The following is a 23,590-nucleotide window of genomic DNA, read 5'->3' on the forward strand; positions in this document are numbered from 1 at the left end:
TTTTTGGTGGAACACCTTTAACCTCTCTGGGTTCTTCATCCTGCTTGTGCTTGAATCCTTAGAGACAGTAGGTCACGGTATAAAAAACCACTTATTTAGGCCAAGAAGATGCAAGTGCAAGCAAAGGAACACTTTACGCTCAGTTGCTCCATTTGGAAAGTGCAAGATACGCTTGTATACCTCCTTGGAAAGGGAGCAGTGTTGACTTTGACATCAGGAGTTCCCGGTGCAATGTGCCTTCGGAATAGTCTGTCAGATCTGTATCTGCTGGGCTGGTCTCTGGTGGAAGCAGAGCACAGAGCCCGAGGCTGCGTAGTGGTGGTAAGGACTATTTTCTCTAATCTGTTGTATTTGCTCCAGGAGTGCCACTGTGTCAGTTCAGTGGGGGTTTGAGATGAGCCTTGTTGCGGGAAGTGGTGCCTTATCTCAACCACTTTGCTTCCATGTGTACATTGAGGGTTTCTCAGTGTACCTGGTGCGAGATAGGTGTGCCTAACGTTGTGTATCTTAAGTCATGTGTCATTGGGTAGGAACTGAGAAAAATCAGGCTCTGTTGTACAAAATGAGCAAGCAGTTCTGCAGTGGGGGGCAGGCCTGTCTGTGGCGAGCCCAGAAAAAAAGACACCTCTGCTCCTGAGAGCTTGGCCCACGCTCTGCTGATGGATCCGTGTTATCAGTATATTTATTCTGGTTAAAGCCCCCATGGAGGCCTAAAGCAGTCACAATGAAACATTCCTTACTTACTGAGATACTAATGAACAAAATGTTCACACAGCCAACCGGTCTTCTATGCAAGAGCTGTCTTCCAGCAGACAGGGAAGGGAGCTGCAGCATTTGCAGACGTGATTGGAGGTTTGCTGATCCCGTTGGCTGAGAAGTCGAGGCAGTGGAGCCTGGACCTTTGGTCACCATTGAGGGCTGCCCAGAGTCTCCAAAAGGTGACATCCAGGACCCCGGTGGCTGGACCTCTCTGAGGCTTCCACAGTGGTGGCTGAGCTGCTTCTTAAGGAACTGAGGGTTGGGTAAAGTCTGGTTCAGATATATTTGCTCCAGTAGTACCTGTGAGGGCAATACCCTTATTTAGTATTGAACCTCAAAGGGAGGAAGGCTACCCACGTGTTTCAGCTTTCTGATGTGTAGCAGCCAAGTATGACGACTTTGTCTGAGGTACCTCAAAGACTCCATGACCCTGTCGTTTTCTGTAAAGGCAGTAAATTTCAAATAGAGTTACCAAGCAGCAGTAAGAGCTGAAATATGTTCTCCTTTAATGACTATCATGAACTACCGGACATACATTACTGTGAAATTGTTCTGTATTTTGCAGTGAGCAGCTCTGCTACCAAAATAACGTATCAGTTTAAGAATACTCTTTACGCTTTTCAGTTCTGAGGTTGACATTTCTTAAATTCTTTAGTAAAAGTGGCCACACCTTATGGTAATGGAGAAGAGCTAGCCCTGTCTGGTAAAGCATAGTTCTCTAGCAAAAACCTGAGCTCCGTTTTACCTACTTTTATTTAGTACCTAAATAGACTTCTGAAGGAGCAGAAGATAAGTATTGGTTTACTAAAACCAATAAAACTCAGGATTAAAAAAAAAAAAAAAAAAAAGCCAGTTAACTGGGACACTGTTGGAGATGCATTACGCTGTCATTAAATCTTAAGCAAAGGATAATTTTCACTTGCCTTATTGGCTAAATGAGAGTTTGCTCTTCGTAGTGTGTGCCATTAAAAAGATTCACGAGGACATCAGCAGAGCAGTGTGAAAGAGTCCTGCATGTTGCTTTTGTTATTAGTAAAAAATGTAAAAAGATTCTAGTAACCGAAGAAATACACAAAGCCTTTTTCAGTGGCACAGTGTTAAAAGAAGGCTGGAGTCTTGATGATAGTGAGTAGTGTCTGGCTGTTTTTGAGCTTTTGTATTAGTCTTGTAAATCACTGGAGGGTGGGCAGTGTAACACTTCTCCCTCTGTTTTTCCTTCCCACTGTATAAATAGTGCTGTGCTGGGAGCTGCAGATCTGCCATCTTTCTCTTTGTTCTAGGAAGAGAATCCCCGAGACAGTAAATCACACAGATGCAGGCAATCTGATAGGAACTAACTGAAGTGGCTTTGGCTGGGATAATTTGTTTGTGTCTAACCTGTGTAAAATCTCTTCAGGTTTGTACAGTAATGGATTGCTCTGGCATTGCGGCTCCTGTGTTCAGGCGGAACAGGTGTGAAGTCCTGGGAGTGTTATTAACTTGAAACATGCTCTTTGATTTGCATAATCAGTGTAATTGTAAATCGGGACTCCTTCATCATAATGAAAAACCTGTTACCTGTCAAGGAAAAGCATGCTCTGTGTTCATCTGAGAAGGTCTCGGGAGCGCTGGGTTGCTCTGCCCGCATTCCTCTGTCAGGTTCAGCACCTCCTGCCAGGAGAGGGGCAGTGCTGTAGGCACCTGGGGTCAGTACGGGCTTGGAGGTGGGCAGAATGCTGAAATGGTAGCTTTAGCTTAGGAAATCTGTGGTGAAATTGAGTTTGGAGTTGCAGCTACGTCCTGTGCTTCACCCTTGGTGACCTTTCAGCCGACACCTGATGCTGCAGACGGGAGCCAAAGGCAGTGCTGTGTGGGGTGGTCCCTCTGGGGCGGGTGGTCCCAGGGTAAGCATCCTGGGGATGTATAAAAAACAGCCAGGCTAAAGCTGGAGACCAGAGCTAGACCGAGCTAACAGCCAGAAAAAAGGTGGGATGAGAAGTGTGTTTGGGACTGTGAAAGAGGAAGAGGCAGGGAAAGATATGTTGAAATGCTGCTGCAGATCGCAGTGGTGGCGTGAGGGAATATTGTTGTAGTATGGGACTGGGAATAAAGTGGGGAGAGGAGCGCATTATCTTCCATCTTCTTGCAAAAGAGAAAAACTGGAATGAGGTGTTATGAATTAATGACTCGTTTGTTTCACTATACTTGCAATGAAATAATGAACAAAAATCCAGTTATCCCTTCCCCTTCTGAAGTGGGCCCCTGCAATACCTTGAGCTGAACTGGGGCAGCAGGACCTTGCCTGCTACAGGAATTAAGTCTGAAATCTAGTACTGAATTTACACACGTTGCTTCATGCTTCAGGAGAAAAAAACAAGACTTGTGTGCACTAAAGAGATGGGCCTGGCTACTCTTCACTTCTTGTCTACTTCTGTGTTGTAGAGGGATGTCGCTTGCCTTCCCTGCTGGCTGCCTGAAGTCCCCAACGTGTGCTGTCACTGGTAGGGCTTTTGTCCCATGCAGTGTCACTCTAGCTGACACTTGCCCCGGGCTGCCTCTCCTTGCCTTTGTCACTCTTTATGCTGCAAACTTTCCATCAGTTTACCTGCTGTCTTCACGAGATGGAAGAGTCAGGGTTTTTTTTTCTTCATCCTTTGATGTCGGTGTCACAGAAAGTTACTGTGCCTATCATTTTGGCCTAGCGTAATTCAATTAAGCCATTCAGAGGGAAAAGTCAGGCAAATGCTTCCTTGAGAAGAGTGAGTTTGTCTTAGCCTTTCCTTTTTGCTTTGATAAATCACAAAAAGTTCATAATTCTGCCTTCCAGCCGTGGAGACTTACCCTGCAATGTTACTTTCTATATGCCTGTGTGAAAAGCAGCCTGAGTGTACATTTTGCAAAACTGTGGCCAGGCTTGAGAATTGAGCGAGTAGTCTCCAACACTTGTGTTAGAAATACAATATTTTTAAAATGGGAAAGCTCTTTCCTGTATCCCTTACAGGAATTTTACTTTAAAATTACATGGCCAGAAGTTGGAAATCAAACCTGGTAAGATGTGTACAGGTTCTGAACTGTGGTGGAAATGCTGTCACACTGCAGAAGTTACGGGCAGCCTCCTTTGTCATCAGCTGCGGAGACAAAAGCAAGGGCAAGTGATACTCCCTGGAGGCATATGAAATATAAGTAAAATTAGAAAGAATTATCCTAGGACACATTTGTCCCAAAAGAGCAGCAAAGTGCTTAATAGTCACTGCTTAGCTAACGCCGAGAAGCACCCATTTTCCTGGTGCATCAGTCAGGTCATTCGGTGTGTTATGGTTGTAATAGCCCAGATGGCAGGGTTACAGATGCAGGAACAGAAATCAGAGCTAGAAGCTAAAGTACTTGAAATAAGCCACAACAGAGAACACACGGCTGCCTAGAAAAGCCCCCCAAACAAAACAAAGAACCCACTGGCCTCCCCCAGGCTCCACCTGAACTCCAGCAGCGTTCAAGTTCAATTCACCCAGCACTTTACTAGCCAAGGTGTGATTGCATTTGGAATTTGCTGCTCTGGGGACTTGTACCCGTGAGCAGTGCTTGGATAACGCTAGTGTGTGGTCAGGAGCTGCGAGGCTGAGTCCGGTACCTTCCTGCGGGGAGGTTTGGCTGGGCCCCTGTAGGAGGGGAGCTCGGCGCCGGGCAGGGTCCTGCAGCTGCCTCACTGCCCCCACTTACGTTATGGGACGGGGCTGGGATTAAAAGGACAGCAACGTGGTTTTCATGATACTGGTAACCTCAGAAGACCAAGGTAAGCAAGTGACTGCTAACTGTGATACCGCATCCTGTTTCATACAGGAAAAGAAAATATTTTTATGTTTGGGTTTTAACATGCCTATTGTTAGTTCTGACAGGGGAATGTACTCTGTGCTGCCTTACTTCAGTTTCTTTCTTATGCTTGCTTAAAAGGAACATACTTTTATTCTGTTTATGGCTGTTCTCAGCATGGCCTCTCTGGTCACTACTTCCATTCCTGCAGCCTCCTTTAATCGGCAGTGTCAGGAAGCAGCCCTGCTCCCTTTCCCCGCTGGTTTTCTCCCTTGGTCTCCTCTTTGGGGAGGGTTGGCTTGGCAGCTGCTATAAAACTATGGTCTTCCATAAAAATGGCCTTCCACGTGGTTAATGATAGATTCAGCTTACATATCCTGGGAAGTAGTTTAAAGTTTGTGTCTGCTGTGAGTTGACTTGATTCTGTTACACCCCGGCAGATATTGTCCTGCTGTGGTGTGCATGTGAAATATCCAGACAGTCCCTTAAGGGCCCTGGCGCTGAGCTGGCTGCAGACGGGATGACAGCCAGTTGTATTCGGAGAGACAGAAAAAGCCCAGAACTATCAATGAGTGCCTGGTGGGTTCTGTTGTCTCCTCTTTTCCTTTCCCCGCTGTGGGGCTGTGTGTAAGGACTTTCCAGCAGCTGGATGTCTGAGATGTGCTTGTGCTTCTGCCTTTTCTTGTCACGTAATGAGAGTGAAGACAGCAGTAGGGGTTCGTTGTACACCCCTACTTGGAAAGTGCTCTAACAGAGAATTAATTATGAAGCTCCTTATTTCCGTCATTTGAAGATTTTCTCCTGACATACTTAGATGTAATTTATAAGACGCGTATATAAAAGCAGAGCAAACACTTACCTGTAAGAATCACTTCTATAGTCAATGTCTGACAGGTGTCTGTCAGCTCACCGTGTCTGCGGGAGGAGACGCGGTGCCCGAGGCAGCCAGGAGCGGCTGTGCCCAACTGTTGAGGACGTCCTCCTGCGGCTGCTTCCTGTGTTGAACTTACAGCGTGAGTGGTAATTCTTGCTGGTCAAATTTGGGTCTGGGCAGTGAGGTTTTTTAACTTATGTACAGAAAGCAAAATGAGCGGGGTGTTGTAGTGCCCTGTCAGGACAGGGGAGAGCGGGATGAGAAGTATTTTAATGTGATGGGTGATACATGTCTGCTGAAAAGCTAATTCTGATGGTTTCTTTAAAGCAGTTGTGGAGGCCTGGCTGTGTCATCAAGCATGAAATGTCCAGAGGAAGAGGTCTCAAGTGGCATTGCACGGGCACCTGGATTCGCTGTTGTTCTCCATGTGGAAATAAAAACAGCACTGTAATGAGAGATAGGGTGATGGTACTGAAATGAGCTTGTAAAAGCAGAGAAGCACTGGAAAAGGTTATAAATCAACACTGAAATCTCATCCTCTCCTGAAGAGAATAATAAAATATTCAGTGGCCAGACAGGTACCATTAATTTCAATGAATTTCACACCTACCTGCATTTGTGGATCTTCAGGATGAGCATGTACTGTAGCTCGGCTTAGTGAGTTTTAGGGCTGATGCTCCTACACCAACTGGCCTTTGGAAGTGCTTTAGAGAACAACAGAAAGTCAGAGCTAAAAGCTGATTCCTCAAACATCTATTTGGATTCAGGTGATGAAAGGCAAGGAGCATAAACTGTGTGCCAGTGCCAGTGAAGCATAGCCTTGAATTATTTGGGTTAGCATGCAGTAATTTGCTTTGAAACAATCTGATTATGTTAAAGGTGGGAAATCTCCGTGTAAATGTATGTGACACTGTGACAGTGATGTTCAGTTGTGACCTCAGGACGCTACAGAAATGTCTGTTCAAGGAACCGTCCTCACCTGAGGCATTTAAAAGTTGTCAGAGCAAAAATCTGCCAAATCCCAGAGCAGAAATGCTGTGACAGTACAGGTCTGGGGGTTATTGGTCCTTCCTGTGCTTTATATGCACAAATTTGTTTATTTTAGCTGGTTTGTTCCTTCTGGGAGAAGATGGACTTTCTTCTGGATATATTGCTTTGTGGTTGTAAGTTGAACCGAATCTACCAGATTTCTCACAGCCCTCCTCAGACACTGCACAATTTGGTGTGGTTTACAACCTCCGCGGACACAGCGTATCATTTCCCAAGATAGGGCTCTGCTGGAGGAGCTGTGACCAGACGGAGGGGGAGAGAGAGGGCCGAAAATTTTCAGGACTTAGGAAAATCTTTTAACGAGCTCTGTCCCTCCTGCCTTACGTTCCCTGTCATTTCTGTAGAAATTTCCCAGCAGATGTAATGCCTTTATGGTCAGAAAGCTCTTCAGACAGCTCATTCAGCCCTTCTGGGGAGGATACGTGTGAGTGCCCCTGGGGCAGTGCCGCTGTGCCATCCATGCAGAGAAGCTGTTTCAGACCTGAGAACTGGGATTTCTTGGTTTCCGTGGCACGTTACTGCACTTACCCACGCTTGCCTTGATACTGAACTGTACCTAAACAGAAAGTGTTTGAAGGAGATGTGGCTTTATCTTGTTTTCTACTTAGAAGGATTCAGGATTCTAAAACATCTGCATCCTGCACATTGTGTTTCAGACACGGATGAAACTTAAAACCGAGGAGCCCATTTCTGCAGACTTGCAGCAATCTCCTTTAACTTGTGCCCAGTAAAGCTCCTCGGTTCGTGCTTGCCACGTTTGTATTCCCTGAGTCACCCAACCACACTGGCCATAGGAAGTGGGGTGGGGGAGGCCAGTTCCTGTGAGCATGGCATGGTAAGCCATGAAATGGGAGCTGCAGGAGGAACCATTCTCCCTTTTTCTGGTTGTCCTGTAGGCTGAGCAAGTCAGAAACATGTGGGTGTCTCTGCTCAAATACAGGTAAGTCATCTATGTCTCTATCTTGATAGAAAACTGCAATCCATGCCAAATTCTTGCCTGCTTTCAAACGCAGTGTCGTCTTGTTTCTGTTTCTGAAAGCTTACAGTGAGAGCTTTGCTCTCACACTTTTTACTTTCTGGCATGCCAGATGAATAGATGTCACGAGAAATAACCGTCGTGAAGTCACCGAGCTTGACAGAAGGGCACGCGTGTGGCCCTGCAGCGTGGCTGCGAGCCCTGCCGGCGGCACTGCGAGGCTCTGCTGGCCTGGTGCGTGGGTCCTGGGCAGGGGGAGAGAGGGTTTTGGGTGGGTTTCAGGAGGATGCTGGAGTTTACCAAGCAGGGCAAAGGGGAAAGGAAGGGCATGCCAGATGGCAGCGTGGGGAAAGGCTCAGCAGGAGCTGGTCTGGGGCAGGGCACTGCGTGAAGTTGGAGAGAAGAGGAAAAGCTATGTAGGGGCAGGCTTTGGGGCTGGGACCACTTTGGGGATGGCATTGGGCATTTTGTAACTGGCTGTAAGAGGCAGGGTAGTGCTCTGCCCTTGCTAGAGGGGACATCTTTCTTTTGATTTGCACGACCAGTTTCTTTACAGTGTGTTGTACCTAAGGCTCAAAAGACCATACAGTGTAGCGAGTGCTTTAGCTTCTCTGAGCAAGTCCTTACACAGCTGTCTCTGTAACGCTGCCTGGGCACAAAGGACAAAGTATTATCCCACTGGACAGGTTCCTGCTGACACAGGGAAGGCATAATCAGCACACTTTAATTTGTGAAGGAGTTCCTCTTAGCAGGGTTTTCTCATTCAGAGGCACGCATTAGCTCTGCCCTTGAAGCACTTTGCTTTCTAGCAGTGGGTTTCTGCCTTAACAACACCAGCCGCTCCTCCTTGAAAGGCGTTTGCTAATGGAGGAGAGGACAAAGGGGGAGAGAGATAGGGAAGTTTGCTATTGGAGGCAGCGCTAGGGAATGCCCGAGTGGGTGGCTCAGTTGAAAACAGAGATGCTTGAACTGGGAATAATGAAAACCTGCTAGAGGAGGCTAGAGGTACGTCCTGTGGGCGCAGTTTGAGGCCAGGCTTTGGGAAGGGCCAAGAGTAAGATGACTAGATAAGGAGAGCAGGTTTCAAAATAACTCCAGAGGTTAACAAATGAGAGTTGTTGTTGTGTTATCGTTATCATCATTATTATTTATCATTATTATTATTGTTATTAAATCTGCTCAGTGCTGTGCACACAGCTGTCCAGACTCCCGCTAGCTGCAGAACCCCCCGTTGCCACCACGTATGTTCGGCTTTGTCTTCGTGGTTTTTTCCTGCAGTCAGCTTTTAGCCAGACCGGTGATGGTTGCTTACCCACTTGACGTGGGTGGTGCATATAGCAGACAGCATCAGAAGTGGAGTCCCCGCTGCTAGGGCCATATCTGGGTGTCACAGCCAGGAATAGTTTCCCTTTTATATATATGCTTGAAGAAAGAACAGGGAATCACAACATGTTCCTGTGCTCTTAGAGCTGGACGTGGTGGATCACAATACACTGTTGCCTCTTGGAGCTGCTGACTTCACTGATGTTACAGATGGCCCAAATCAGCAAAACAGTAGGAAACTGGAAGCTCCCATTCCTGGCCACCTTGTGGGTGATCTCAGTGGATGACCACAGTGACAGCAGCCCCAGGAAGCCCTTCCAGTCATTGCCAAGACCATTTTCTCTTCCTTCGACCTGTCAGGGAGGTGCCCCAGGAGCAGCAGCTGGGGCTGTGGGGCAGCCTGGGCACCGGAGGGTCCCCTCTGGGGCAGCTCTGCCTTCCTGCCAGCCCTTCTCGGGCAGCCTGCTGCCTGAGCTGGGCTTGCCGCTGGGCTGCAGCAGCAGCAGGGTTTGGTTTGCCTCGGGGCGTGCCCAGAAGCAGCTCTGGTCGCTGCGCTTGGGTGCTTCGGGCATGGCAGGGACTGGAGCAGGCTTCGTTTTACAGTGTGACATTGGAGTCTGGAACAAAGTCACGTTTGTCCTTCTGGATGTCCAGAAAAATCCCCCGATGGTATTAATTCTCAGTGAAGGCAAACTTTTAAAGTAGGTGTTGTTTATCAGTGCCTTTCTGGTGCCTTTAGTCTGCAGAGCCTTCCTCTGGAAGTCCAGCGTCTGTCATCCCTTCTAACCCTTGTGCCTTGCCCGGGAGAGCAGGGGGGGCTGCAGGCTGAGGTCACAGCTTCCCTTCTTTCAGCTGGACACCACCAAGCTCTGCGGATCGGCATGAGGACTGGGTGAGAGCCCCCAGGCAGCACGCAGGGACACGCGGTGCCAGCCCCCTGCCCGCTGCCCGGCTTGCTGCAGGAGATTCAAACCAGCTGCTGTCCTGGCGTTCCTGGGTCTTGCTGCTAGCCATCACAGCCCTCCGGGAAACTGATTATTTTAACGCGGGAGTATCTTTTCGTGCTACAAAACTTACTTGGATAAGTAGAACTAAAATATGCTGTGATTTTTTTTTTTTATTATTTTTTTTCTTGAGAATCAAGGCATTATCTGTGGAAAGCACAGCCTTTGTCATTTTCTGCTTGGGTTGGTTTTGAAGTGGGAAATTGTCAGCAGCATTGTTCATGCGAGTAAAATTACAAATAAGCCACCAAGTACTTGCACATAAACACATAAGAGACGCTAGGACTGGGCACAGCATGGCTGAGGCTTTTTGGCCAAATTTGGTTTGTTTGGAAGCGTGCAGTCAGGTTTTTTGCACCCTGTGCTTGGGGTTGCCACAGGTCCCTGGGCATCTCGTGGCAGGGGGCAGCTGGGCACTGGGGGAGTGGTGGTTTGCAGTCGGCAGTGTTTTGTCCGGTGTGGGGACACCCGGGCGCTCTGCTGGTACACGCACAGGTCTGCACGTACCGGCACACTCCCCACGTGCTCACCTGGACGCTGCTCCAGCCCGGAGAGCGCTTTCACAGTCCCGACAGGGCAGAGAGGAAGCAGTTCGTACCCTCACTCCTGCGGGCACAGGAGGCCAGGCAAGGGGTCTCTTCGCCCTCTCCCCCCACTGGAGTGCCTGGCAGCAGAAAGCCACCCAGCCGGGGGGCTACCCGGGTTGCTCCTGCATCGGGCTGGTGTCCCTTCCATCCCCAGGAGCACCCCCGGCAGCTCTGCCGCCCGTGGGCTGTGCTTTCGGAGAACTTCATGAGAAATAACCCAGTAAATCTTGTTTTCACAGATCATTTTATAGCGCTTGAAAAAATATATAAGGAAAGTGGATTTTTGTCTGGTGTGCAAAAAGCAGCCCTTAGGGGCCACATCAGAGATGAACAGAAGGAACCAACTTGGCTTAAATTAAAGAAAAAAGAATGAAACCCATTTCTGTGGTTTCACCCATGCATAGTTTTCTTGATTTAGGCTCAGCACTACGTTTGGTGTTCAGGGCACTTGTGGCTTTCCAAGTTTCTCAGCTTTCCAACTGCTTATCATTTTTTTTTTGTCTGTTTTGTGCTTGCTCTTCGGAGGTACCGTCAGCACACACATGGGCTAAGTGCAGGCAGGAGGTGACCAGCAGGGTTACTTTCGTTAGTGATGTGTACATGCAACATACCAGATGACACAAAATACTGTATTTTTTGAAGGCAGTAGATTTTTTTTTTTAATGGGTCATTTTTAACAGGAAGTAGTATAAGGCTTTGCTAATTATTTGCTCTGCGGATGCTTCTGAGCACAAGTCCTGGAGCAGCTGGAGCCGAGTTCCGAGCTCGTTTCAGGCAAGATGAAGGCGTCTGCTGCTGGGCTGAGTTATTACTGCCAGGGGATCTTGTGCCAGGAGTGTTGGAGTGGTTTGTGCCGTAGGAGAGAAAAACTTGTACCTGGATTTATAAAATAAGGGTCAAGGCACTTTTCAGGAACCGAAGTAGGTTGCAAGAGCTGTCAGTGTAGACACGAAATAGGTGTCTGCTGGTGTCCCACACTTGAAAGCGAGCAAGTAATCAATAGCCCTGATTTCTATCAGTAAGAAAGAAAGGAAGGCATCACCTTGTTGTGCTGCCACAGTGATGACTCTCAGTTGGAACCAGAAAATAAGTTGTTTTTTTTTAGTTTCTTTTGAAACTTTACAAAATGACACCAGTGAAGACGGCAGTCTTTGTGTCTTTTTGGCAGTGGTTGGGCAGGAACCCAGAGTCCTTCAGGCCAGGCCTGGAGCTCTGTCACTCCCTAGGGATGAGGCCGGTGCTGTGCTTATGAGCTCAAACAGCCAGGCATGGTTAGAGGCATCCTAGGGCAAGCTGCTTTGGGTGCCAAGGCTTTTCCCCAAGAGTTGGGTCGTTACAGTAATTCTTGGAGCAAAATGCACATGTGGAAAACAGAAGATTGCTGGATTGCTATCCGGTCATGGCCACCAGTCAATGCGCGCTGAAACAATTCCCTCCCTCTTCTGTGTGTTGCCCTTTCTATTTTTTTGAATTATAGCATTTCCCTTCCACACGTCTTTTAATTTCTTGCTGTGCTGAGCTACTGTTAATAGGGAAGAAGTTTCTGTCCTTTCTCTTGAAAGCTGCCACGTCGTGGCACTGCCGTCGCTGTCACGGGGCTCTCAGCATCCAGACTGGAGGCATCTGCATAAGCTCCTTCCGTGCTGATTTGTTTGTAATAATCTATTAATCTGCACTAATAATCTACTCTACTTTCTCTGCACTTTCCTGATAAGCAAAATTCTATTTGAATAAAATCCAGTGCTTATAAATTCCTGGTTTCAGACAGAAGTATATTTAATAGCTGGTCTCGGATCTGCTTAAAAGCAGATTTCATGGTAGAAATGTTAATGAAGCTTCAACAGCAACAACTGGCAGCCATTCTGAGGAATTTAGGCTTGTATATTTGGGTGGCGGAGGTCAGGAAATAGTTTTGTGCCATCTGAATCTATTTTTGTCAGCAAAATTAATATTTTATGCCTTTGGTTTTTTTTAATGTCTACCGCTGTGAAAGTTTCTGCATCAGCTAATCTTCCCAAGCAGTCAGTGAGGCTCAGATTTCAAAGTCGTTACCCAAAAGGTCACATCCTGATTTAATACCATTAGTGTAAACCCAGGATAATTTAGCTGCTGTGGATGGAGGTGCTTGTCATTTCAGTTTTTTGATCCTAATATAAATCTAGCCCCGAGTAGGCTGCATTTGTGAAGCGAATGCCGTGTTCCTGAGCACATCACAGGAAGGCTAAGATTCGCTCTTACACTGAGAGCATCCTCCCTGCGTGGTGCAGCTCACCTCTCTCTCCAGGAAGGCTCCGGGCATTTCAGCTAGTCCACTTGAAAACAGAGATGTGGAAAGAATGTTTGTCAAGTTTCTTTACCACTATTTTGTGGATTATCATTCACGTTTCTAGATTTGATACGTTTTCCATTTCTTAGGACTGCCAGAAGCATATATATTCATGTGTTCATATGCAGCAATCCTAAATCACACTCTTTTTAAAGCCTTTTTATGCCTTCTTAGGACACACTAGTAAAGCTGGTTAGAGAATTTCATGTAGCTGTAGACTTGCCACATGTCCAAAGAAAACCAAACAACCCCAAGTCAAAAACAAAACTATGTGAAAGTGAATATATGGGTTTTCCACAGTACACACAGGAATGAATCAAGAATGATAAATTAAAAGACAAACAAACATATTAATTATGAATTTCTCCATTTTCCCACTGGATCGTATCTCAGTGGGATCTTTTAGATTGGAGCCTTTTGAGGGAATGTTAATATTTTATGTAATAAGGAATAATAAATAGCAGTAAAATGCAGCTTGAATGATTGAATCTCTGAAGGAATGGAGCTTGTACCAGTCTGTCCCCCCACGGGACATATTCACTATAACTTAGGTGGTGGGTTTTGTTTGTTTTGGTTTTGGTTGTTTTACCAAACAGCATGATGTTGTATGCTGGGGCATAGATATCTCTGTTTGGAGGAATCCCTTTGAAATGGCTTTTATCTTTTGTATTTATTCTTTTATTTTGGGTGTCAGTAGTAAAGAAATAAGTCATTAATTACATTCTAAAATGCGTGCTGACTTACCAGTCAGCAAGATGTGACTATTAAGACTGAGCATATTTCTTGTAATAACTTCTGAGAGAGTGCCTTGCTCCTTTTCTACCCTCCTTTCCTCAGGATGTAACACGAATGGTATGCTTCTAGAAGTAGCTAAATTTTTTGCTAGGATTAATAGAAGGAAGTAAATGTTGCCTTTTTTTTTCCTTTCAGGTTGCCCTTGTTCTCCTTTTCAAATCAAATGTCACATTGACTCAAACCCAGCATTGGAAGCATGTGGGGAGCTGCAGCATATCAGCCCAGCGCAATGTACCCATCAAACTGGAAGGAAGCCCAAGACCAAAGCTCCACTGGCCAAAATGCACCCTCTGCAGAAACCCCAAGGCAAGTGGCTTTGACCTCCTAGCAACTGTTCAAGCTTCTATCCCACATGATGTGTAATATTTTTAATTATTTCTTTTTTAAGTCACGGCAAAGTAGTTATTTTATGTTCGAAGGCTCAAATACAACTAGCAGGGTTTTATTATTTTCATTTTTCCTTTGTTACATAGCGTTTTGGGGAAGCCCTGAAGAAGAATTGGTTCAGGAATAACAGATTAACTTGTTGATTTATATTTCCTTTACTGCTACGTCATGCAGCTGTGAAATCAAAGTTTAATTTAGCAATATTGTTTTCATTCTCTATCTTTTTTTAAGTATTAGAATAGCTTATTGTTTAAACCTGGATCTGTTTTCCATTTATAGTAAGAACTGTGTGTAGCAACAGGAAATGCCAAAATGGAATGAATGTATTTTAAAAATGAGAAATACGAGCTTAGGCAGTCACATTCATGGGTAGCGTGTGGGCTGTGGTAATTCCACCAGTCTCAGAGTGAAATAGGTGACAACCCCAATCTATGGTAGAAGAGAAGTCAGGAAGAACCATGACCTAGCAAGTTTTCTGGTCTCCCCAGATCCTTTTTTGACTGGTCCCAGTCAAAATTCCCATGGGACGCTGTCACCTACTACCCAGTACTTGAAAATCAGACATGCTACCTCATACTGAGCCAACTTAGCCAAAGCTACAAATCATCACTACAAGATTTGGTTGTGAATGTGCCAGTCATCTTCCCTAAAGACACTTTCACATAAAATTTAAATAATGATTTTATTATTTCACTGCATTTCTTTATAATAAAAATAGTTTTTAAAATTACCTGCAATTAGCATCCATATAACAGTAGAGGACAATATATAAGATCCTTTGTAAGGTTGGGAGATTTTTTTTTTCCTTTGCCATTATTGACTTTGTAAATTAGAAATGGCTTCTTTTCCTGAGAAGTGGGAGTTGCCACCCCCTAGATCAGGTTGTCCAGTGCCTTGTCCAACCTGGCCTTGAGCACTTCCAGGGACTGGGGCATCCACAGCTTCTCTGGGCAGGCTGTGCCAGTGCCTCACCACCCTCTGAGTGAAGAATTTCCTCCTCACCTCTAATCTAAATTTTCTCATCTTTTGTTTAAAATCATTCCTCCTTGTCCTATCATTATCTGCCTGAGCAAAAGGTTGCTCTCCATCTTTTTTATAAGTCCCCTTTAAGTATAGAAAAGCTGCAATGAGATCTCCCTGGAGCCTTCTGTAGGCTGAACAGCCCCAGCTCTCTCAGCCTTTCTCCATAATAGAGGTGCTGCACCCTCTTGATCATCTTTGTGGCCCTCCTGCGGACCCGATCTAACAGCCTCTTATCCTTCTTGATCTGGGGTCTCAGGCCTGGATCCAGGAGTCCATGTGGTGCCTCACAAGGGCAGAGCAGAGGGGAACAGTCCCCTCCCTGCCCTGCCGCCCACCCCTCTGGTGATGCAGTCCAGGACACCATTGGCCTTCTGGGCTGCAAGCACGCACTGCTGGCTCATGTTGAGCCTTTTGTCCACCAGAACCCCCAAGTCCTCTGCAGGGCTGCTCTCAGTGAGTTCTTCTCCCAGTCTGTACTCATGTCTGGGATTGCCCCAGCCCAGGTGCACCACCATGCACTTGGCCTTGTTGAACCTCATTATGTTCATGTGGGCCCACTTCTCCAGCCTGTCCAGGTCCCTTTGGATGGCTTCCCTTCCTTCTGGTGTATCAACCACACCACTCAGCTTGGTGTCATCTTCAAACTTGCAGAGGGTACACTCAATCCCCCTGATTGTGTCATTGATAAAGACATTAAACAGTCCCAGTCCTAGGACGGACCCCTGAGGGACACCATTCGTCACTGGCCTCCATCTGGACATAGAGCCACTGACCACCACCCTCTGGGTGCGGCCTTCAAGCCGACTCCTTATCCACCGAATGGTCTGCCCTTCAAATCTATCTCTCCGATTTGGAGAGCAGGATGTTATGTGGGACCACGCCAAAGGCCTTACAGAAGTCCACGTAGATGACACGGGTCAGTCTTCCCTTGTCAACTGGTACAGTAGGGCAGTCGGTGCGCTTGGAGAGCTGAGGTAACGCAAAGGCTGAGATGCTCAAGTCACAGCAAAGGAAGAGTCCTTATTCCCTGCTGTTTTACAGAGCCAGGGCCAAGCCTGGGCTATAACTTCTCCCCAGTATTTAACCTTGCCTTCCCCTTTTCTATTTCTGTCATGCTGCTTCTCATTATTTCACTTGTTTCTTCTGCAACAAAGGCTGTGTGTCTTGGTTTCTGCCTGCTCCAAATAGCATGGGGCTGCTACGTCAGATCTTCAGGGGGAGGAGGATTGGGGAAGTGCCATTCCAGTGTGTGGCTTCAGCTTTCAGGCACCACCTGAACATGTCCCATGACACTAATCTCTTTTTTGTGGCTGCCTTTCTTCCTGTTCTCCACCAGTTTACCTGTCTGTGCGCAGGGAGGGCCCTGGAAGCTGCCTCCAAGTCGTACTGCTCTGCTCAGGCCCCGGTGTGAGGGTGAGAGGCAGAAGGGGAGTTCAAAGTGGAGTGACAAAATAGCAGCACTACTTCCTGCAAGGGCTGGGATCAAGGAAGGTGGCTTCAGAGCAGGGGTAGGGGTTGTGGCTGAGCTCCCATGTTGGGTCCTGTATCCACAGCTGAAAGCAGCATCTATTGTTTTTTCAGGAGTGACTGTTCATTTAGTCCTTGTGGTGATACAGATACAGATTGAGCTCATCTACTATTGTTCCTTTTTAGCATGCAAATCTATCATTCACTTCTTTTGTAGAAGCGTAAATTGATTTTGAGTTTAAAATCTGTAACATTGACAGAGAGGTAACAAATGTGTGCCCTGTCCTTTAATGGATTTTGTCGTGTGCTCACGAGTAAGAATTGGCAAATTGGTTATGCTGTTTGAATGCTTTTCACAGAACGATGCAATGTGGATTTTGAAAAGCCTAACTCGTCTTCTCCCATGAGTTATAAATAGATGTCTGTGTGTTTATAGGTGAGGCAGAGCTGCCTGGCTGTTGTGATACTGAAGGCTGTTTCCTTGAAAATTCTGAATGTAGGTTCTGTGTGTCAGCTCTTCAGCACATATCTTTTGTGGTTTAAATTTTGCTTTGTAAGTAGCATTTAAGAAAGCCAGCGATTCTGACTCTGTGCTGATGTGTCTGTTTCTCAAAATTACATTGGCAAATAACAAAATTCAGAACAGAAGGGAACACTTTTTCTTCCTTCTTAGTACAGCATATCATATACTGTAGAGTGTAATTTCTCAAACGATTCAGGTGGAGTCCACTAACAGGAAAGATTTAAAGGAAAGGTTTAAAATGTTTTCAAGTGTTTATATGGATAGAAATGACATGCATTATTGTTAACATAAATACTTCGGCAGAGACAATGAAGTTCACCTTCTGAGTGTTGCAGGCTAGTTACAAGCTCTTAAGAGCCTAATGGGAGATGTAGGGTAGGTTATTGCCTCTGTCTGCTGCACAACACTGCTTTTATAAATAAATAATTTTCCTGCTTAACTGTTAGTTGTGTGTAAGACAGGTTTCATGGGGGTGTTTTCAAAATTGAACTATAACACCTTTAATTTAAGACAGGAATTCCAAATGGTTTTGGACACTGGGCAAGTTGGTCATTTTATAGGAAGTGTCCCATTAGAGGTCAAATCATTAGAAAACGTGATTTTATTCTTTGGTGCTGAAATGACCTCAGTAATGTAGATAGTTTTAAATCTGCCTATACTCAGAGCTCAAAAACTCTAGCAGTTCTTCATCACTGACCTCAGGCAGCGACTGCCTATAGCTAGAGGAGGGAGGATGCTGAGACTGACCTTGAGCTTAAAATAGTCGACTTTCTGTGGGGCAGGGACAACAGCAGTTAACTTTTTTGGGTGCATATGCCTCAGTTATCTTCCTAAAGAAAGTAACCCCGAAGTTGCGTTCAGAACAGTTGCTAATTAAAGCCCCATTACAATGTTAATCACATGATGCTGATGTGCCATATGGACCATTTAAAAATCGGAAATGCTTGAAGTAAATTGTTCTTGAAAGCATTATTTAATAAAACTCATATGTAGAGTTTCCTTATTTATTAACTCTTTGGATAGTCTAGATCAGAAGGGCTATTTGGCAGTACTGCTCCAAGGAGCGAGTGCCTTGGGAGTGATTGCACTGGTGGTTTTCCTACCTCCTCCTGTAAGGTCTGCTTATGTGAAGCTGCTTTCACTGTATGAAACTGTAACAGCACGTGAACCTGTTGCCATGGGTGACTGCTTGCGTATTTCCAAACCCATTTACCCTGCAACAATATAAGGACTGAATACATTTTTAATTTTTTTTCCTTTTAATAGTGTATTAGACTTTGCACCTTTGCCTCCCAATGAATTCTTAAGCAGAATGTATACGTTCTTACAATGCGTTTTATTTATATAGTATATAACTCAATGTAGAACCAAAAGAGGAAGGAAATTTATGAAGACTACACCACGGAAGAGATGGGGGAGGGAGAATGAGAGGAAGAAAAGCTATTATGTTCTGCTTGTGGGTTTTTTGGCCAAGCAAATACCAGGCACTGAAATCCATGGTGTTTTTTGTTGTTGTTGTTGTTGTTGTTTGCCCTTTTTTTTTTTTTTTTTCCAGTGTAAGAGATTCAACAGAGTGCTAAAGTCTTGAAAAGTTATGGGAGGGGAAACTCGTGTGATTGAGATGGTGAGCCCATTTGCAAAAACCAAGTATGAGCTGTGCATCCTGTTTGGTAACAAGGAAGCGGTAAATTTCTGAGCCGCTCTGTTCGTTAGCTCATCTGATACAACTGTAGAAATGCAAAATAGAAGACTGTCGTTTTTCTTTAGTGTACAGCAGTCTGCTTTTGTGTAAGAAATAGTTTGGAACTGTACCAGCATAATTTATAAAGAAGGTTGAAAGAATGGATATTCTTCGTTCTGCGTTGCGTGCTTGGATTTTTTTTCTCAGTTTAGGATAAAGAAGATGGGAGATTTATCCTTGTGCTTTTTCCCTCTGTTTTATTAGTACCTCCTAAGCCTATACATCTCAAACCTGGGCAGGAAAGAATTCCTCCTGCACCTTCTCGGCCTTTACCAGCTGATCCCAAGTCATCAAGGAGCTTAGTGCCTGGAGAGGAAGAAATACCAATATCAGCAGGAGTCAACACTCTCATTGAGAAATTTGAAAGTATTAGGTAAATATGTCTTCGAGATCTGCTCTAATCTCTATTTTACAATTTTAAATTAAAATATAACAAGAGAAAATGTTGATTGTAATTGTCATGTTAGAAACTCCTCTCAGGATGTTTTCTTCTGAAAGTGCAAAACTTGATTGACTACAGAGGAATCTTTTATAAAAGCATTATTAGTGATTATTAGTTTGTAACTTGGAGCTGAAGGTCCACTGAATTTAGGTGGTCTACCACAAGTAAGTAGTCCAGAGTCTGCTTTTGGTAAGTTGTTTTGATATCAAATTGTTTTCACCTTATAGGAAATTGTGCTATAAAATAATTGAGTTTTCTGTCTAAGATTCAGTAAATGTCAGACTTACTGTTATGTTGCTTCTTGGAGGCAGGGGACAGTTCAATGTCAGTGTCTTGTGAAATGGCATAATACATAATTGTTTCTTGAAACTTTATATACAAATAGATGTTAAATAGGGTTGTGCATGTATATATAAATATATATAAAGCAACTCCTTTTACAAACACACAAAAATCCTCTCCAAAGTCCAAATCTGCTTGATGGAGCTAAGTGATTCATTTCATAAAGAGGGGGACAGGGACAGAGACACCGTACTGTGCCGTAGAATGTACTGTCACCTGGGTGAATCTAGTAAGGCCTCTTCAGAGAGAAACTAATGCGTTCTGGTGCTTCAGAAATGTCCCCTCTCTGGCAGAAAATAACCTGCCGGAAAGACTTTGTTCTGTTGAAGAGGCTGAGTTGTTGTTTAAACAAGCCCATAAACAAATGGTTCTTTTAAAAGATGGTTCTCCTTGCCACAAACCTGCAAACTAAACTGTTCTTCAAGGCCACATGGAGAGTATTAAAGATCTGGGATTCTAGTGGTACTTTTTCAGTTAAACTTATGGCTAGGAGTGGTATGCTTTTACCTGAAATTGTTGGGTGGATGTTGTTACAGTGAGGTGTTTGCACGCCTCCTAGGACTGTGAGGGGGCTGTAAGAAATACAGCCTGAATCAGATGACAGTCAGGCCCTGTCTCTTTTGAGGCACTTTTGAAGTCTCTGAGTGTTAACAGGAATGACTGGGGTGCTTTCTCTTCACCTGCAGGCAACCTGTACATATTCTTCAAAGGAACCAGCTAAATTTAGCTCTTAAGATGGAGCCTGGCCTGGACTCATCCAAACAACCGAGCTCGTGTGACTGTGACATGGTAGCTTCCAGCGGCTGTTCAACAAATGAAAAAAGTGAGCCAGATGAAAATGAGCCAGATGTACCGTGCAGTGCGGATCTATCTAACACAGACATAATGAAAATTAAAGAGCTGAGCATAGGCGATAACAAAAGCCATGAAGACTGTACTGCTGTGAACGTGAGCAAAGAACCCTCTAGAGAGCTTAGCAATAAAGACTCAACTGCAGAACTGAGCAGTAATGGTAAAATTCCTAACAGAGACAGTGGCATTGACAGCCCTTCTTGTAGCGTGGCAGGAGAAACTTTTCCCAGCGAAGAAGGTGCAGAACAAAAGAAGCCCAGCGTGGCTGGGAATCCGGGGGAGATGGAACCAGACAAAAAGGGCCCCAAATCTTCCTCTGCAGAGCAGAAGAGAGACTCCACGCAGGATGAAGACAGTGACATTGATGAAGGAAGTAGTGAGGAACAAGAGACGGCAGAAGTGCCAAAGTTAGAGTATTTGGATGTAAACAAGGTAAGGTAGTGTGTTACTTCTGTGTTCTCTGGAGCCAGTTCCTGACTCTGGCCAGAGATTCCTTGCATCAGTCTGGTCTGGTCTGGTCTGTTGGGTCTTATTGTTTGATTGTTTTGATGTCAGAGGATCATGGCAGTCATTGATTTCCTGTTTGATGCAGGTCATAACTTGTTCCCAGTCTAGACTGTAACTTGCAGAAAGGTTTCCAGTCTTGATTTAATGCAAGGTTTAATATAATAGAGTCCATCACAGCCAGAGGTAAGATAGTAAAATTGAAGTGTTTTTGTAGGTAAAGACTTGCACCTTGTGTTTTTTGTTTTGCATTTGTGCAGGTTACCTCCTCATTAGATCACTAGATCATGTTGCTTTCAGTAGGGCTCCATGGTAAGCAGGGGGCTACCTGGATACTGAATGTTGCAGGAATAGGGCCTTGCATGCTGGAGGGACTTGCATGTTGAAAATCTCTTCTAGCAGGTTTTTTATTTTTATTTCTTAAGAAGCCTGTATTTCTTTTGGTGTGACTACTACCTGAGTGCAAAAAGTTGTTTTCAGGGTAGTTACTCTTTCAAATTACTCTTCAGGAAACTCTAGCTAGAAGAGATTTTCCTTGAATGCAGAATAGTGGAGTCCATGCTGTTGTGCATTTGCTGCAGCTGTATAATGTTAACGACAGATTCATTCGATTATCTGCTTATCAAGACAGTTATTTTTTAGAAATAAGATAGATTAGATTTTTCAGAAGAATAAAACACAAGATGCTTAGAGCAAAATGTCTGCAAAATATTCCCTTCTTGTTTGGTGGATAGTTTCAGAGGACAAGTAATGCTCTGGGGTGTTGCCTTTTTCCAAGAAAAGAAGACTGTGTGATGAGGCAAACATACCTCCAGGAAGGTATGAAAAAGCCCCAGACTTTTTCTAGTGAATGCACTGCTTTATGCTGCAGTTCTTCCTCTTTATTTCAGGCTTAGGCTTATGTGATTGGACTCGCCTTCCCTTCATGTGATTCAAATGCCAGCATTGTTGTCTGGGACTGGTGTTGCCCCTCCAATACTTAACTGCTGTACTGCTCCTTTTGTAAATTCAGTGATGTCAGACTCAAATTCATCTGACTTTTTATCACCCTGTCCTTTACATGAAAGTTGCTGTGTTACACAACTGAACAATGCAAGACTTCATATTCTCGGGGTAGCTAAAGAATAGACTTTCTGAAAGAAGGGAAATCCCATCACTACACCAGCTTGAGTAAGAGGAGCCCTGCTGTCCAGGAGCACTAGGTACTGTCTCGGTGTGCCGGAGGCAGGTGTTGTTGCCCACCTGAACCTCACTGCAGAGGGCCCAGGACTTCCTGTGTGTTGACAGATCCAAGTGCCAGAAGCTCTGCCTGAATCCCACAGATCCATCAGACAGAAACACCAGTTTTGGTGTCAGTGACACCATTGCTGTCAGAGTAACAGCTGACTTGAAAGCAGCACTCCAGAGTTTGTTCTGGTAAATGCTGCTTGTCAAAGTGAAAGTTGGTTGTATCCCAAGCCCTGTAATGACCCCGTGCCCAGCCCCACCATAGAAGGCGACACAATTCCCCTGCATAATTGCAATATCTTAGATTGACGTAGCTAGTGGTTTTTATCCTAGAGGGACCAAAGCACACCAGAGCCTTGACTCAGGTTTCACAGTCTCCAAAATCCCTTAACTCCCACTGCTGTCCTGGCCAGAAGGGAGCCTGAATGCTGTGCCCATCACCCCACAGTGCTGCGGTTTGGTGATGGGCATGGACTGGAATGGGCAATGAAACATCTAGCAGACAGTAAGAGCTGCACGAACCAGCTCTGCTTGGCCAGACCTGACTGCTTTCTGTAGATGGAGAGGGTGTGATCTCCTCTGCCTCTCTGTGGGTCTGTAGTCTCACCCGGCAGCTGGGGCAGACTCCGGAGGAGGAGCCCATCAGACTGTCTCCCCTCCCCAGGAGCAGGCGGGAGCTCCCCTAACTCAGCGTGACCGCCTTCAGCTGGGCTCAGAAGGCTGCAGTGCACAGGGCCTTGGGCTTGTGCAGGAGGAAATCCATGACAGTATGAGACAGGATCCAGCAGGACTACAGGGTCTAAGCTGCCAAAGCCATGTGTTGTACCTTGTGTGCGAGAAGTTAGCGTGGGGTCCTCCAGAAAGCGCTTACTGAGAGAGATTCCTACTAGCTTCTGTTCAGACTTCACATCCATTGTGTTCACCAACGTTTGGTGCCTCTTCAGCAGCCTGTGGGTGGAAGCTTGTTTACATCTACGGTGGGCAGCATCACCACCACAGTCCAGGGCTTCCATCTGCTGCTCTTCACTTTCCCTTATGTATGTGCTTATACATAAATACGCATGCTGTGAAATACTTCGGTTATTTCTATTCTCAATAGATATGTATGGGTGTATATGCAACTGAAATATTTTTAAATTATTATTAGTTGCAACATGACAGCAAGAAAATAGTGCATTAAATTAGAAAATCTTTAATTTAGTCATTAAATTTACGTTCAAGTTTGGGTTAGGCACGCAGTAGCAAACTAACTGTGGCAAACCCAAGTGGAGGACTTCACCGTATCATTAAGAAGTGCTTTACTGACAAACACCACAAATGCTTACTTTTGTAGGAGCAGAGTTTTGGTGGCTGTTTTACAATCTTGTTCCTTAGGCTAAACATCCATAGAGAATGAAATAATGCTGATAAAACACTGAGGAGGTCATACTTTCCTGTAGTGTGCTTGGTGAATTTATAAAAGGGAGAGATCTCTAGCGGAGGAAATGCTTTTCAGTCTAACAAGTTAATGCGTTTTAATCTCGATGAGTTAGTACAGGAGGGCAGGTGTGATGTCTATGTGATGATGTCTATGTGATGATGTCTATGTGATGATGTCTATGT

General features: G+C 45.1%; 1 protein-coding gene across 11 annotated transcripts in view; it reads left to right on the forward strand.

Moving 5' to 3' along the window:
• FGD3 (FYVE, RhoGEF and PH domain containing 3) overlaps nt 1-23,590 on the forward strand; it is a 112,673-nt gene that overhangs the window by 44,717 nt on the left and 44,366 nt on the right. For 9 of the 11 annotated variants that reach the window (XM_035337605.1, XM_035337613.1, XM_035337606.1 and 6 more), the window contains exons 2-4: nt 13,616-13,786; nt 18,826-18,994; nt 20,092-20,689. In XM_035337605.1, the coding sequence (XP_035193496.1) occupies nt 13,616-13,786; nt 18,826-18,994; nt 20,092-20,689 (938 nt within the window). Of the gene's footprint in view, nt 1-276; nt 322-13,615; nt 13,787-18,355; nt 18,505-18,825; nt 18,995-20,091; nt 20,690-23,590 lie in introns of those variants that run through there. The other 2 variants (XM_035337615.1, XM_035337612.1) reach the window with 2 other exon arrangements.

Source organism: Oxyura jamaicensis, chromosome 12 (assembly GCF_011077185.1).
Source record: "Oxyura jamaicensis isolate SHBP4307 breed ruddy duck chromosome 12, BPBGC_Ojam_1.0, whole genome shotgun sequence".
Taxonomy (NCBI): domain Eukaryota; kingdom Metazoa; phylum Chordata; class Aves; order Anseriformes; family Anatidae; genus Oxyura; species Oxyura jamaicensis.